A 13,648-nucleotide genomic window follows, 5' to 3' on the forward strand; every position below is an offset into this window, starting at 1 on the left:
TTTGTAAATTGGCGGGCTACTGGTGTTGGGAGAAAGGGGGTCATACTCTCCGCACTGTAGGGAAGATTAATTTTTTTAGAAAACACTGATAGATTGCATGGAGTTTTTAACTAAGCGGGGGAGATAGTGTTTTAATAATAATTGTGGAATATGTTAAGCGCTTACTAGGTGCCAGGCACCATACTAGGCGCTGGGGTGGTTACAAGCATATCGGGTTGGAGACGGCCCCATCTCGCATGGGCCTTACAGTCTTAATCCCCATTTTACAGATGAGGTCACTGAGGTACAGAGAAGTGAAGTGACTTGCCCAAGATCACGTAGCGGACAGGTGGTGGAGCTGGGAGACGAACTCATGACCTTCGGACTCCCAGGCCCTCCCTTGCTCTATCCACCACTACCTCGGGCTGCTAAAACCGTGCCTTCTAACAGTGCTCGGCACATAGTAAGCGCTCAACAAGTGCCATCATTATTATTATTCTAAACCAAGTTTTTGTCAGCCTTGGGCAAGTCACTTAACTTCTCTGTGGCTCAGTTACCTCAGCTGTAAAAAAGGGATGAAGACTGTGAGCCTCACGTGGGACGACCTGATTATCCTGTATCTACCCAAGCGGTTAGAACAGTGCTCGGCACATAGTGAGCACTTAACAAATGCCCAAAGTATTATTATTACATGCCCCCTTTTTTATCAGCATATTCACATGCCTCCACACGCTAGATGGAATGAGATGATCGGCTTCCTTAACAGCGATTAAAAGTGATAGCCGAGCTCTCTTTGACTTCTGGGTACTGGCATTTTCCAGGTAAAGTGTAATTGGCTCTGATTACCTCCGATTTCGACTAATAGATATTTGCCATATTCAGTAAAAATCCATCCGTCTTGGAAAGCACTAAGCAGCTAGCCGGCTAAGTCAAACGCGAGTCTGCCGTTACATTCTAGTTAATGAGATGGGATTCAGACGTTCATTCTGTTAAATAATAAAATGCTAATGAATTACATCAGGATTCCTTTAATTGTCGAAGGCAGTTCCTGCTAGATTGCAAGCTTTTGAAGGCAGAGGTGGTGTTTACTTACTCTGTTGTACTCTCCCAGGCATCCAGTACAGTACTCTGCATGAAGTAAGTGCTTAGGCGACGGATCGATCTTTTTTCTCCATGTAAATGGATTAAGAACAGATTTGTTCTGTCAGTGCCTTCTCTGTCCCATCAATCGGACAATACTTACTATTATTAATGATAATAATAATGATAGTAATTGTGATATTTCTTCAGCACTTAGTACGTGCTGGCACTTTGCTAAGCACCGATACAAGACAGTCGGGTCGGACGCAATCCCTGTCCCACATAGGGTCACAGAGTCTTAATCCCCCATTTTACGGTTGAGGTAACTGAGACCCAGAGAGGTGAAGCGACTTGCCCAAGGTGACACAGAAGATAAGCGGCAAAGTCTAAATAATATTTAGAACCTTCATTCATTCAGTAGTATTAATTGAGCGCTTACTATGTGCAGAGCACTGGACTAAGCGCTTGGAATGTACAGATCGGCAACAGATAGAGACAGTCCCTGCTCACTGACGGGCTTAAAGTCTAATCGGGGGAGAAGGACGGACAAAAACAATAGCACTCTGACCCTCAGGCCCGTGCTCTATCCACTTAGACCACACTGATTCTCTAATCAGCGTGGCTCAGTGGAAAGAGCCCGGGCTTGGGAGTCAGAGGTGATGGGTTCGAATCCGGCCACTTGTCAGCTGTGTGACTGTGGGCAAGTCACTTCACTTCTCTGTGCCTCAGTTCCCTCCTCTGTAAAATGGGGATGAAGACTGCGAGCCTCACGTGGGACAACCTGATTACCCTGTATCTACCCCAGCGCTTAGAACAGTGCTCGGCACATAGTAAGCGCTTAACAAATACCAACATTATTATTATTAGTAGTAGTAGTAGGCAAGATCCCTGCCCTCTGGGAGCTTACAGTATAACGAGAGAGTCGCATACGAGAAATATTACAGGCAGGAGGAGGAAGAGAATGGAAATACGGTCACGCGTCTGACTGAGGGCTTAGCAAGTAAGCGCTAAGCGGCCGAGTAGGTGCGTCGATACGTTCAGGAGCTGGCTATATCGATTGATGCTGCGTGTAATTCTCACTGTACCTGCTTCTGTCTTTCTAGTGGCTTTTCACGGTCTCCCACTGAAAATAAAGAAAGAACCACACAGTCCGTGCTCGGAACTTGGCTCCGCCTGCAGCCAAGAACAGCCGTTCAAGTTCAGCTATGGAGAAAAGTGCCTGTACAATGTCAGGTAAAGCAGCTGGGGGTATGTTCCAGGAAGATGATAATAATGGTGGTATTTGTTAAGCGCTTACTATGTGCAAAGCACTGTTCTAAGCGCTGGGGCGGATCACGTTGTCCCACGTGGGGCTCACAGTCCTAATCCCCATTTTACAGATGAGGGAACTGAGGCCCAGAGAAGTGAAGTGACTTGCCCACAGTCACACAGCTGGCAAGGGGCAGAGCGGGGATTTCTGTCAATAGTATTGAGGGAGTGCTTTCCCTGGGCACTGTATCTAAGCACTTAGCACAGTGCTCTGCGCATAGACGGTGCTCAGTATACCATTGCTTGATTGCTAATAGTAATGTTTAATGGTAATGATATTTGTTAAGTGCTGTGTGGCAGGGACCGTGCTAGGCACTGGGGGAGATACAAGCAAATCAGGTTGGACACAGTCTCTGCCCACGTGGGGCTCACAGTCTCAATCCCCGTTTTACAGATGAGATAACTGAAGCACAGAGAAGTAAAATGACTTGCTCAAGGTTACACTGCAGACAGGTGAGGGGGTGGCAGGATTAGAACCCACGGCCTTCTGACTCCCAGCCCTGTGTTCTATCCAACTATGCCCCGCTGCTTCTTGATTGATTGTACTAGTTAATTAATTAACGGTGGCATCTGTTAAGCACTTACTATGTGCCAAGCACTGTTCTCAGCACTGGGGGTGGAACAAGGTGGTCAGGTTGTCCCACGTGAGGCTCACAGTCTTAATCCCCATTTTACAGATGAGGTCACAGAGGCACAGAGAAGTTAAGTGACTTGCCCAAGGTCACACAGCTGATAAGGGACAGGGGAGGGATTAGAGCCCACGACCTCTGACTCCCAAGCCCGGGCTCTTTCCACTTAGCCACGCTCCTTCTCTAAGCACTAAGAACTAAGCCCTTGGCAGAGTCAAATAGGGTAAACTAGGCAATAGTAAAATAATAACATAGTAAAATAGATACGTTCTGCCCATAAAGGAGCTTGCAGGATGTCAGTTAGTCATCAGTCAGCTGTATTTATTGAGGGATTATTGTGTGCAGAGCACTGTACTAAGCACCTGGGAGAGTATAATAGAACAATATAGCAGATACATTCCTTGCCCACAGTGAGCTTACAGTCTAGAGGGGAGGCGGACGTTAAGAGAAATAAAGAAATGACAGCTGTGGACGTAAGTGCTGTGGGACTGGGAGGGGGGATGAATCAAGGGAGCTAAATCTCCCTTACTTGTCTCTGTCTGTTGCCGAATTGTCCATTCCAAGCACTTGGTACAGTGCTCTGCACATAGTAAGCACTCAATAAATACTATTGAATGAGTGAAATCAGGGAGATGCAGAAGGGAGTTGAAGAAAAGGAAAAGAAGGCTCAATTAGGGAATGCCTCTTGGAGAAGATGTGCCTTCAGTGAGGCTTTCAAGGAGAGAGAGAATGTCTACCGACACTCCTTAAATTGTCCTCTCCCAAGCGCTTAGTACAGTTCTCTGCACGCAGTAAGCACTCAGTAAATACCACCTACTGATCGATGAGATGAGACCTTAGACTAACGTCAGAACTCTCGATTGAAAAAGCCCGATAAGGGAGGTATATCTGTGGTAATAGCATGTATTGAACAGCCCCTGGGGGCATGCGCTGTACTAGAAGCTGGGGAAAATACAACAGAAGTACTAATAATTGCTGTGCTTTTTGGTAAGTGCTTGCTACGTGCCAAGCACTGTACTAAGTGCCGGGATAGATACGAGATGATCAGGTGCCGCATGGGAGAAGGGGTATTGAATCCCCAGTTTGCAGAGGAGGGAACTGAGACAGAGAGGAAAAGACTTGCTCAAGGTCATCAACAGGGACGGGGTGGAGCTGGGATTAGAACCCGGGACTTCCGTCTCTTCCGTCCGTCACTCCCGGACTGCGTCCCTTGCCCACAAGACATAGAAACATACTTCAACCGGAGGAATCAAAATGAATATGTGTTTAGGTTGGGGATGAATACAAGTATAAATCTTCTCCACTGCAGGCATATTGTGGGCAGGGCACATATCCACCAACTCCGTTGTAGTGTACTCTCCTAAGTGTTTAGTACAGTGTTCTGCATGCATTAAGCACCGAATAAACACCAACGATCAATCGATCGTGAGAAGCAGCGTGGCCTAGTGGATAGAGCACAGGCCTGGGAGTCAGAAGGACCTGGGTTCTAATCCCAGCCCTGCCACTTGCCTGCTGTGTCACCTCGGGCAAGTCACTTCACTTTTCTACGCCTCAGTTACCTCATCCGTAAAACAATAATGTTGGTATTTGTTAAGCGCTTACTATGTACTGAGCACTGTTCTAAGCGCTGGGGTAGACACAGGGTCATCAGGTCGTCCCACGTGAGGCTCCCAGTTAATCCCCATTTTACAGATGAGGTGACTGAAGCACAGAGGAGTTAAGTGACTCGCCCACAGTCACACAGCTGGCAAGTGGCAGAGCCGGGAGTCGAACTCAAGACCTCTGACTCCGAAGCCCAGGCTCTTTTCCACTGAGCCACGCTGCTTCCCCAGGGAGGATTAAGTAAAAGGGGGATTAAGACCGTGAGCCGCTCGCGGGACAGGGACTGTCCCACTAGATTGCTCTGTATCTATGCCAATATTCAGTACGGTGCTCGGCACACAGTAAGGACTTAAGAAATATCATTAAAAAAATAAGCGCTGGAAACGGTTGGTGGGTTTGTGTAGCTTGGGGTGCTGAGCATTAAGCAGGGGAAGACTTATTGGAGGATGAGGGGTTTTGGGAGGGCTTGGAATGTAGGGGAAGCTGTGGAATGGTGGATTTGGAAAGAGAGTTCCAGGGTAATGAATTTCCAGCAGATCTTCCTCGAGCACAGAACGCTCAAATGAGATCACCCCTCTAAGCAGAATCCTCGCGAAACTGTTTACCGTCTGATCAAGCACTTATAGAATCATTGGAAAGCATTAATTTCATCCAAAGGGTTGATTGCTCTCCTTCCGTATCTTCGGTCTGAAGAGAGGGTCTCGTTGGCAGGAGCAGAGTGTGAAAGTTCTCTTTAGAATGCATTATCCACTCTGGAAAGGGAATGCTCGCAGAAACCCACTGAGATTGGCAGGTTGGACCTGAACATCAGGTACCTGGCATGTTTCGCCGAGGACCGGTCCCAGACGTTTGAGGATGATTACAATATCACAGGAGCGTTTTATGAGGCTGTGCAGATGCTATTAGCTGTTAAGAAGACGTCTGCCTCCTTCTCACGATAGTAAGGATAGAACGGTGAAGAGAAGCGCGCTTCTTATTTTTCAGGAGTCGTTTCGATCATGTGTCTTGATCCTGATGCTTTTCCTAGATGGTATTTAGTTTCTTTTCCCCAAGGGCTCTACCGTCTCTGTGAGTAGTCATCGTAATTATTATGGTATTTATTACGTTAGTACTGAGGGCTGGGGTAGATACAGTCTCGATCTCATTCTCAGTCTCTAGACTGTGAGCTCGTTGTGGGCAGGAATTTGGCCGTCTGTTGTTGTTTTGTACTCTCCCTAACGCTTAGGGCAGTGCTTCGCACACAATAAGCATCATAAAATGCGATTGAAAGAATATACGGTACTCAAGTTGGACACTCAAGTGAGAGGGAGAACAGGTATATTTAATCCCCCTTTTACAGATGAGGAAGGTGAGACCCAGAGAATCAAACAATCGGTCGATCAGTGGCATTGATTTATTCATTCAGTCGTCTTGATTGAGCTCTTACTGTGTGCAGAGAACTGTGCTAAGCACTTGGGTGCATACAACAGGGTTGGTAGACCCCTTCCCTGCCCACGGTGAGCTTACAGTCTAGGGGGGAGACAGACATTAATAGAAATAATTTGTGGTTATGTACATAAGTGCTCTTGGACTGAGTGTGGAGGGAATGCCAAATGGATACAGATCCAGAGAAGTGAAATGACGTGCCCAAAGTCACATAGCAGGCAAGTGGTAGAGCCAGGATTAGAACCCAGGTCCCTGACACGTGGGACCGCTAGGCTATGTGGGAGGTGCATCCTGTTTTCAATACTGATGACTCAGTGGGTTAAAGATGATTCCTCTCCATCACTTCAAGACTTTCTTTCATTCAGTCATTCATTTGGTCATATGTATAATAATGTTGGTATTTGTTAAGCGCTTACTGTGTGCAGAGCACTGTTCTAAGCGCTGGGGTAGATACTGGGTGATCAGGTTGTCCCACTTGAAGCTCACAGTCTTCACCCCCATTTTACAGATTAGGTCACTGAGGCCCAGAGAAGTGAAGTGACTTGCCCACAGTCACACAGCTGAGCGCTTAATATACGCAAAGCACTGTGCTAAGGACTTGGGAGAGTACAGTGTAACAATACATTCATGAGAGGAGATTCTCATTAGGGGCTGAAATGTGACCGATTTTGAAAAGCCATCGGCCAGTCAATCCCATTAACTTGTATCAGTGGGTCTTCTTTAGCCTCTTTAATGTCCTTCCTGGTTTGGATTGTTACTGTCATAATAATAATGGTGGTATTTTTTAAGCACTTACTATGTGCAAAACACTGTTCTAAGTGCTGGGGGGGATACGAGGTGATCAGATTGTCCCACGAGGGACTCACAGTTTTAATCCCCGTTTTAGAGATGAGGGAACTGAGGCACGAGAAGTGAAGTGACCTGCCCAAAGTCACACGGCTGGCAAGCGGCAGAGCCGGGATTAGAACCCATGACTTCTGACCCCTAAGCCCGGGTTCTTTCCATTGAGCCACGCTGCTTCTCTACAATCTGCCCACATTCGGCTCTAAGGCCGTTGGTGTAATTGGGCAAGATGGGGTCTACCGACCCCGTTATACTGTACTCTCTCAAGCGCTTAACCCGGTACTCTGCGCACCATAAGCGCTCAATAATCACCACTGATTGATGGCTTGATGGCGAGGCTCCAGCCTTGAAGCGGTAGCTTCAATCGCCCTGCCAAAATCAGACCTGATCTGGCCGGGTGAGAACCTGGGGGAACTTTCCAGAAGCTCTCAGATCACCCAAGGAGCCAGGAAACTCCTCGTCTCCGTTGAAAAACCTCAAGCAGTGGCTGAGACGGAGCTGAAGAGTTGACAAAATGGCTGCCATCCGCCCGGCTTCAGTCTTTCCTCTGGCCAGTTTCACCGGTCAGTCAGTCGTATTTGTTGAGCGCTTACTGTGTGTAGAGCACTGTGCTAAGAGCTTGGGCGAGTACAGCGGAACAGTATAACAGATCCATTCCCTGCCCACAACAAGCCTACCGTCTAGACAGAGGGAGGCAGACATTAATATAAATAAATGACACATGTGGACGTAAATGCTACTGGGCTGGGAGGGGGGTGATGAATAAAGGCTTGATTCATTTGTATATAGTTTATCACCCCATTTATTTTTGCGAATGAGGTACATCCCCTTGATTCTGTTTATCGTGATTATGTTGTCTGGTTTTTGTCCGTCTGTCTCCCCCGCTTAGACCGTGAGCCGGTCACTGGGCAGGGAGAAGCGGCGTGCCTCGATGGAAAGAACCCGGACTTGGGAGTCAGAGGTCATGGGTCCGAATCCCGGCTCTGCCACTTGTCAGCTGTGTGACTGTGGGCAGGTCAATTAACTTCTCTGTGCCTCGGTTACCTCATCTGAAAATGGGAATCAACTGTGACCCTCACGGGGGCCAACCTGATGACCCTGTATCTACCCTAGCGCTTAGAACAGTGCTCTGCACATAGTAAGCGCTTAACAAATACCAACATCATCTGTTGCCGAATTGTCCATTCCAAGCGCTTAGTACAGTGCTCTGCTCATAGTAAGCGCTCAATAAATACTACTGAATGAATGAATAAAGGGGGAAAGGGCGATGCAGAAGGGAGATGGGGAGGGGAAAGGAGGGTTTAGGCAGGGGAAGGCCCTCTTGGAGGAGATGGGCCTTCGATAAGGCTTTGAACGGGTCGAGAGTCATCGTCCGTTGGATATGAGGAAGGAGGCCATTCCAGGCCAGAGGCGGGATGTGGGCGAGAGGTCGGCAGCGAGATAGACGGGATGGAGGTGCGGTAGTAGGTTGGCATTAGAGGAGCCAAGTGTGTGGGCCGGGTTGCAGTAGGAGAGGAGCAGGGGGAGGAAGGAGGGGACGAGGGGATTGAGTGCCTTCAAGCCAGTGATGAGGAGAGCGCTGTGCAAGCCTACTAATAATACCACTACTAATAATTATAGTAATAATCATGATCGTTGTGATATTCGTTCAGCACTTACTACAGCCGAGCACTCTACTGGGGTATTTACGAGATAATCAGGATGGATACAGCCCCTGTCCCATACAGGGTTTTCAGTGTAAGAGAGAGGGAAAAGGACACGTATTTAATCCCCCTTTGACAGATGAGGAAATGGAGGCAAAGAGGAGCTGCCTGGTTAATCCCCATTTGCTAGACGAGGAAACGGAAGCACGGAGAAATTAAGCCCCTGCCCGGGACCACACGGCAGGCTAGGGGCAGAGTGGGATTAGAACCCGGGTCCTCTGACTAGGCCTGTGCTCTTTCCACTGTACCGTTCCTGCTCTCTCTACCCTCCCACGCCGCATAAACGTACTCCAGTCCACGGCAGCCACCTTTCACCGTCGGAAAGGCTTTTTCAGCCGTCCTGTTCTTCCGCAGGAATCTCGGGAGGCCACCGGGGCCCGATGCCTTCGTTAAGCTCTAATACTTGTTAAGACGTAGCTCTTCCCTACGTAATTTTTCATCAGTGCATCGGCGGTGTGATTCAAAAGTGGAAAGCGCCATATGGAGAAAACATTATCTTGAAAGAGAAGAGAGTGTGGGTGGGTGTTTTTTGCGTGTGTCTTTGTGGGTGTGTTTTGTGAGCCTGCACTATAACTGAAAAGCTTCGTGGGAGAAACTGATTTTCAGGACTTCCTTAATTAATGTTGGTAAAGCACTTGGAGATCATTAAATGTAAGGCACTTTGTAAGGGTAGAGTATTATTCACTTTGTTTTGAAGCAAGACGGCATTATTATGCAACACATAATGGGTAGCTTTCTACGGCGATATTTTTTAAAGTCATATATCACAGAGCTTACTGCTAGATACAACACGGCAATTAATTAATGAGACAGTAGAGTGTAGTTCGGAAAGATCCATTTCTATCTTAGAGACGAGATGACTGGAACATATTTTTGCTTTCCTAATCCAGATTTATTAACTTGTAATCTCTAAACTTTGTGAACCCCTTCCTTAAGTTAGAAATACCGAGTCGAACATTTATTTGGCATGTGAAGCGACCCCTTCTTTAATATAATAATAATAATAATAATAATGTTGGTATTTGTTGAGAGCTTAACTATGTGCAAAGCACTGTTCTAAGCGCTGGGGGGATGCAAGGTGATCGGGTTGTCCCTCGTGGGACTCACAGTTGTAATCCCCATTTTACAGATGAGGTAACCGAGTGAGGCACAGAGAAGTCACACAAAGTCACACAGCTGGCAAGCGGCGGAGTCGGGATTAGAACCCATGACCTCTGACTCCCAAGACCGGCCTCTTTCCACTGAGCCACGCTGCTAGTATAGACTCAGACTTTGCAGAGGACGAGGCAGAATAGAACAGCGTCGTAAGGATGCTATTTTATGTTTATATCACTTTTCCACCAAGCGGGACAAAGAATGTTAACACCGTAATCGTGTTCCTCGTTAATCTTTACTGCCCTCCGGGTGAGATGGTTTGGGGACAGTCACCGTTAAAAGAGAAGGAGGAAACAAGGACCAAGTACTTTTCCCCCTATGCCACAGCAAACTGGAGGCGGAGCCAAGATCTAAGCTCCGGGACGTCAATTCCGGTATTATTCGTTCATTTAATCGTATTTATTGAGCGCTTACTGTGTGCAGAGCACTGTACTAAGTGTTTGGAAAGAACTATTCGCCAATAGAGACGATCCCAGCCCATACCGGGCTCACCGCAGACCGCTTACAGAGGAAAATAGTAGATGCAGCCTGAGAAATACTAAAGCAGCGTAGCTCAGTGGAAAGAGCACGGGTTTAGGAGTCAGAGGTCATGGGTTCTAATCCCGGATCCGCCACCCGTCAGCTCTGTGACTTTGGGCAAGTCACTTAACTTCTCGGTGCCTCAGTTACCTCCTCTGTAAAATGGGGATTAAGACTGTGAGCCTCCCATGGGACAACCCGATGACCCTGTATCTACTGCAGCGCTTAGAACAGTGCTCGGCGCATAGTAAGAGCTTACCAGATACCAACATTATTATTAATGGATTTGGGAAAGACGGAGATAGAAACGGAAAACCTTTGACAACTCCTCAAGAGGGGAGAACCAACAAGATCGATTTTTGAGGACCGTGATGTTCAAGCGATCAGCTTTCTAAAATCCATCTTCTGTCTATTTTTGGGATCTGTTTACACCTCTTTTCACCACTTGTGTGTATGTGTTTATTCAACCGAATGTTTGATTATTTAGACTAACTGTTGCAGGTGTAGATAATTGGAGCGATAATAGTAGTATGGCTCAGTGGATAGAGCCTGGGCGCAAGAGTCAGAAGATCTTGGGTTCTAATCCCGGCTCCGCCCCTTGTCTGCCGTGTAACCTTGGGCAAGTAGCTTTACTTCCTGTGCCTCAGTTCCCTCATCGGTAAAATGGGGATTTCCGTTACCAAGACCTGCCGGTTTCACCTCTACAATATCGCCAAGATCCGCCCTTTCCTCTCCACCCAAACAGCTACCTTACCGCTACGAGCTCTCGTTATATCCCGGCTAGACTACCGTGTCAGCCTTCCCTCTGACCTCCCTTCCTCCTCTCTCGCCCCGCTCCGGTCTATTCTTCACTCCGCCGCCCGGCTCATCTTCCCGCAGAAACGATCTGGGCTTGTCACTCCCCTTCTTAAACAACTCCAGTGGTTGCCTATCGACCTCCGCTCCAAACAGAAACTCCTCACTCTAGGCTTCGAGGCTCTCCATCACCTCGCCCCTTCCTACCTCTCCTCCCTTCTCTCTTTCTACCGCCCACCCCGCACGCTCTGCTCCTCCGCCGCCCACCTCCTCGCCGTCCCTCGGTCTCGCCCGTCCCACCGTCGACCCCCGGGCCACGTCCTCCCGCGGTCCCAGAACGCCCTCCCTCCTCACCTCCCCCAAACCGATTCTCTTCCCCTCTTCAAAACCCTACTTAAAACTCACCTCCTCCGAGAGGCCTTCCCAGACTGAGCTCCCTTCTTCCTCTACTCCCTCTACCACCCCCCCCTTCACCTCTCCGCAGCTAAACCCTCTTTTCCCCCTTTCCCTCTGCTCCTCCACCTCTCCCTTCCCCTCCCCACAGCACCGTACTCATCCGCTCAACTATATATATTTCCATTACCCTATTTATTTTGTTCATGAATTGTACATCGCCTCGATTCTATTTAGTCGCCATTGTTTTTACGAGATGTTCTTCCCCTCGACTCTATTTATTGCCATCGTTCTTGTCCGTCCATCTCCCCCAGTTAGACCGTAAGCCCGTCAAACGGCAGGGACTGTCTCTATCTGTTGCCGACTTGTTCATCCCAAGCGCTTAGTACAGTGCTCTGCACATAGTAAGCGCTCAATAAATACTAATGAATGAATGAATGAATGAATGAATGAGACTGTGAGCCCCATGTGAGACAGGGACTGTGTTCAACCCGGCTTGCTTGTATCCGCCATTTAATACAGTGCCTGGCACGTAGCAAGCACTTAACCAATGCCACAATTATTATCCAGATCCTAAAACAGGGCCCAGTGCTTAGAACAGTGCTCGGCACATAGTAAGCGCTTAATAAATACCAACATTAAAATAAATACCAACATTAACAGTGCTTGGCACATAGTAAGCGCTTAAAAAATACTATTATTACTAATAGTAGTGAAAATAACAGTAATAATAGTAGCAGGTGCAACAGTAGCAGTCTGTGAGCCTCACATGGGGCAACCTGATTACCCCATATCTACCCCAGTGTTCAGAACGGTGCTCGGCACGTAGTAAGCGCTTAACAAATACCAACATTATTATTATAGTAATAATAGTATTGACTGTGTGTCCATTGGGTGAAATGCACTGCACTAAAGCTAGGAAATATGAAGCAAGCCAATAACCTATTCCCTGTCCACAAGGAAATTAATCTCTAATGGGAAAATACTCATTCACACATTCAGTCGTCTTTATTGATTTATTGAGCGCTTAGTGTTTGCAGGGCACTGTACTAAGCACTTGAAATGTGCAATTTGGCAACAGATAGAGACATTCCTGCCCAACGACGGGCTCACAGTGTAAAAGGGGGAGACAGCAAAACAAAACAAGTAGACACCAATACCATCAAGATCAATAGAATCCTATATATGCATATATATATGCACACACATACACACATATACATATATATGTATATATACATATGCCTATACACACACACACATATATATATATATATATATATATATATATATATATATCTGCTTCCCCTGTTAGAGTGTAAGCTCCCTTTGAGGAGGAAACATCAATTCTTTGTGCTTACATCCCCACTAACTACTGCTAGTTCAGAAATATCTTCATCATCATCGTCATCATCATAATAATAATTATGGTATTTGTTAAGCGCTTAGTATGTGCCAAGCATTGTTCTAAGCACAGGGGTAGATATAAGGTAATCAGGTTGTCCCACGTAGGGCTCACAGTCTTCATTTCCATTTTACAGATAAGAGAATTGAGGGCCAGAGAAGCGAAGTAACTTGCGCAAGGTCACGCCGAAGAAAAGCGGCAAAGCTGGAATTAATAATGATAATGTTGGTATTTGTTAAGCGCTTACTATGTGCCGAGCACTGTTCTAAGCACTGGGGTAGATACAGGGTAATCATATTGCCCCACATGAGGCTCACAGTTAATCCCCATTTTACAGATGAGGTCACTGAGGCCCAGAGAAGTGACGTGACTTGCCCACAGTCACACAGCTGACAAGTGGCAGAGCCGGGATTCGAACTCGTGACCTCCGACACCCGGGCTCTTTCCACTGAGCCACTCTGCGGCCTTCCGACTCCCAGGTCCGGGCTCTGTCCGCTAGTTTGCGATGCTTTGCCCGCACAATATAGTGCTCTGTGGACACAAAGCAGGTTCACCAGTGGCAACATTTAATTGAAGGATAAGGATGTAGCAGAACAGGCAGAGGAAAATGAGCCAAATGCCCGTCAATCAATCGATGGCATTTCCTGAACGCTTACTCTGTCCTGAGCGTTGTACTGAGCACCGGGGAGCGGGCGGTAGACTTTGCAGACGGGATCCCTGCCCTCCGAGAGCTTACGGTGCCGTCGTGGACGTGATCTGAATCCGAAGTGAGTCTCCCCCCGGGCCCTTAATGGAGACGCCGGTGTTGTCTC

General features: G+C 47.5%; 1 protein-coding gene across 5 annotated transcripts in view; it reads left to right on the forward strand.

Moving 5' to 3' along the window:
• ETV1 (ETS variant transcription factor 1) overlaps window positions 1-13,648 on the forward strand; it is a 124,140-nt gene that overhangs the window by 52,463 nt on the left and 58,029 nt on the right. For all 5 annotated transcript variants that reach the window (XM_029070567.2, XM_029070568.2, XM_029070563.2 and 2 more), the window contains one exon: window positions 2,163-2,292. In XM_029070567.2, the coding sequence (XP_028926400.1) occupies window positions 2,163-2,292 (130 nt within the window). The remainder of the gene's footprint in view (window positions 1-2,162; window positions 2,293-13,648) is intronic.

Source organism: Ornithorhynchus anatinus, chromosome 8 (genome assembly GCF_004115215.2).
Source record: "Ornithorhynchus anatinus isolate Pmale09 chromosome 8, mOrnAna1.pri.v4, whole genome shotgun sequence".
Classification (NCBI taxonomy): Eukaryota; Metazoa; Chordata; class Mammalia; order Monotremata; family Ornithorhynchidae; genus Ornithorhynchus; species Ornithorhynchus anatinus.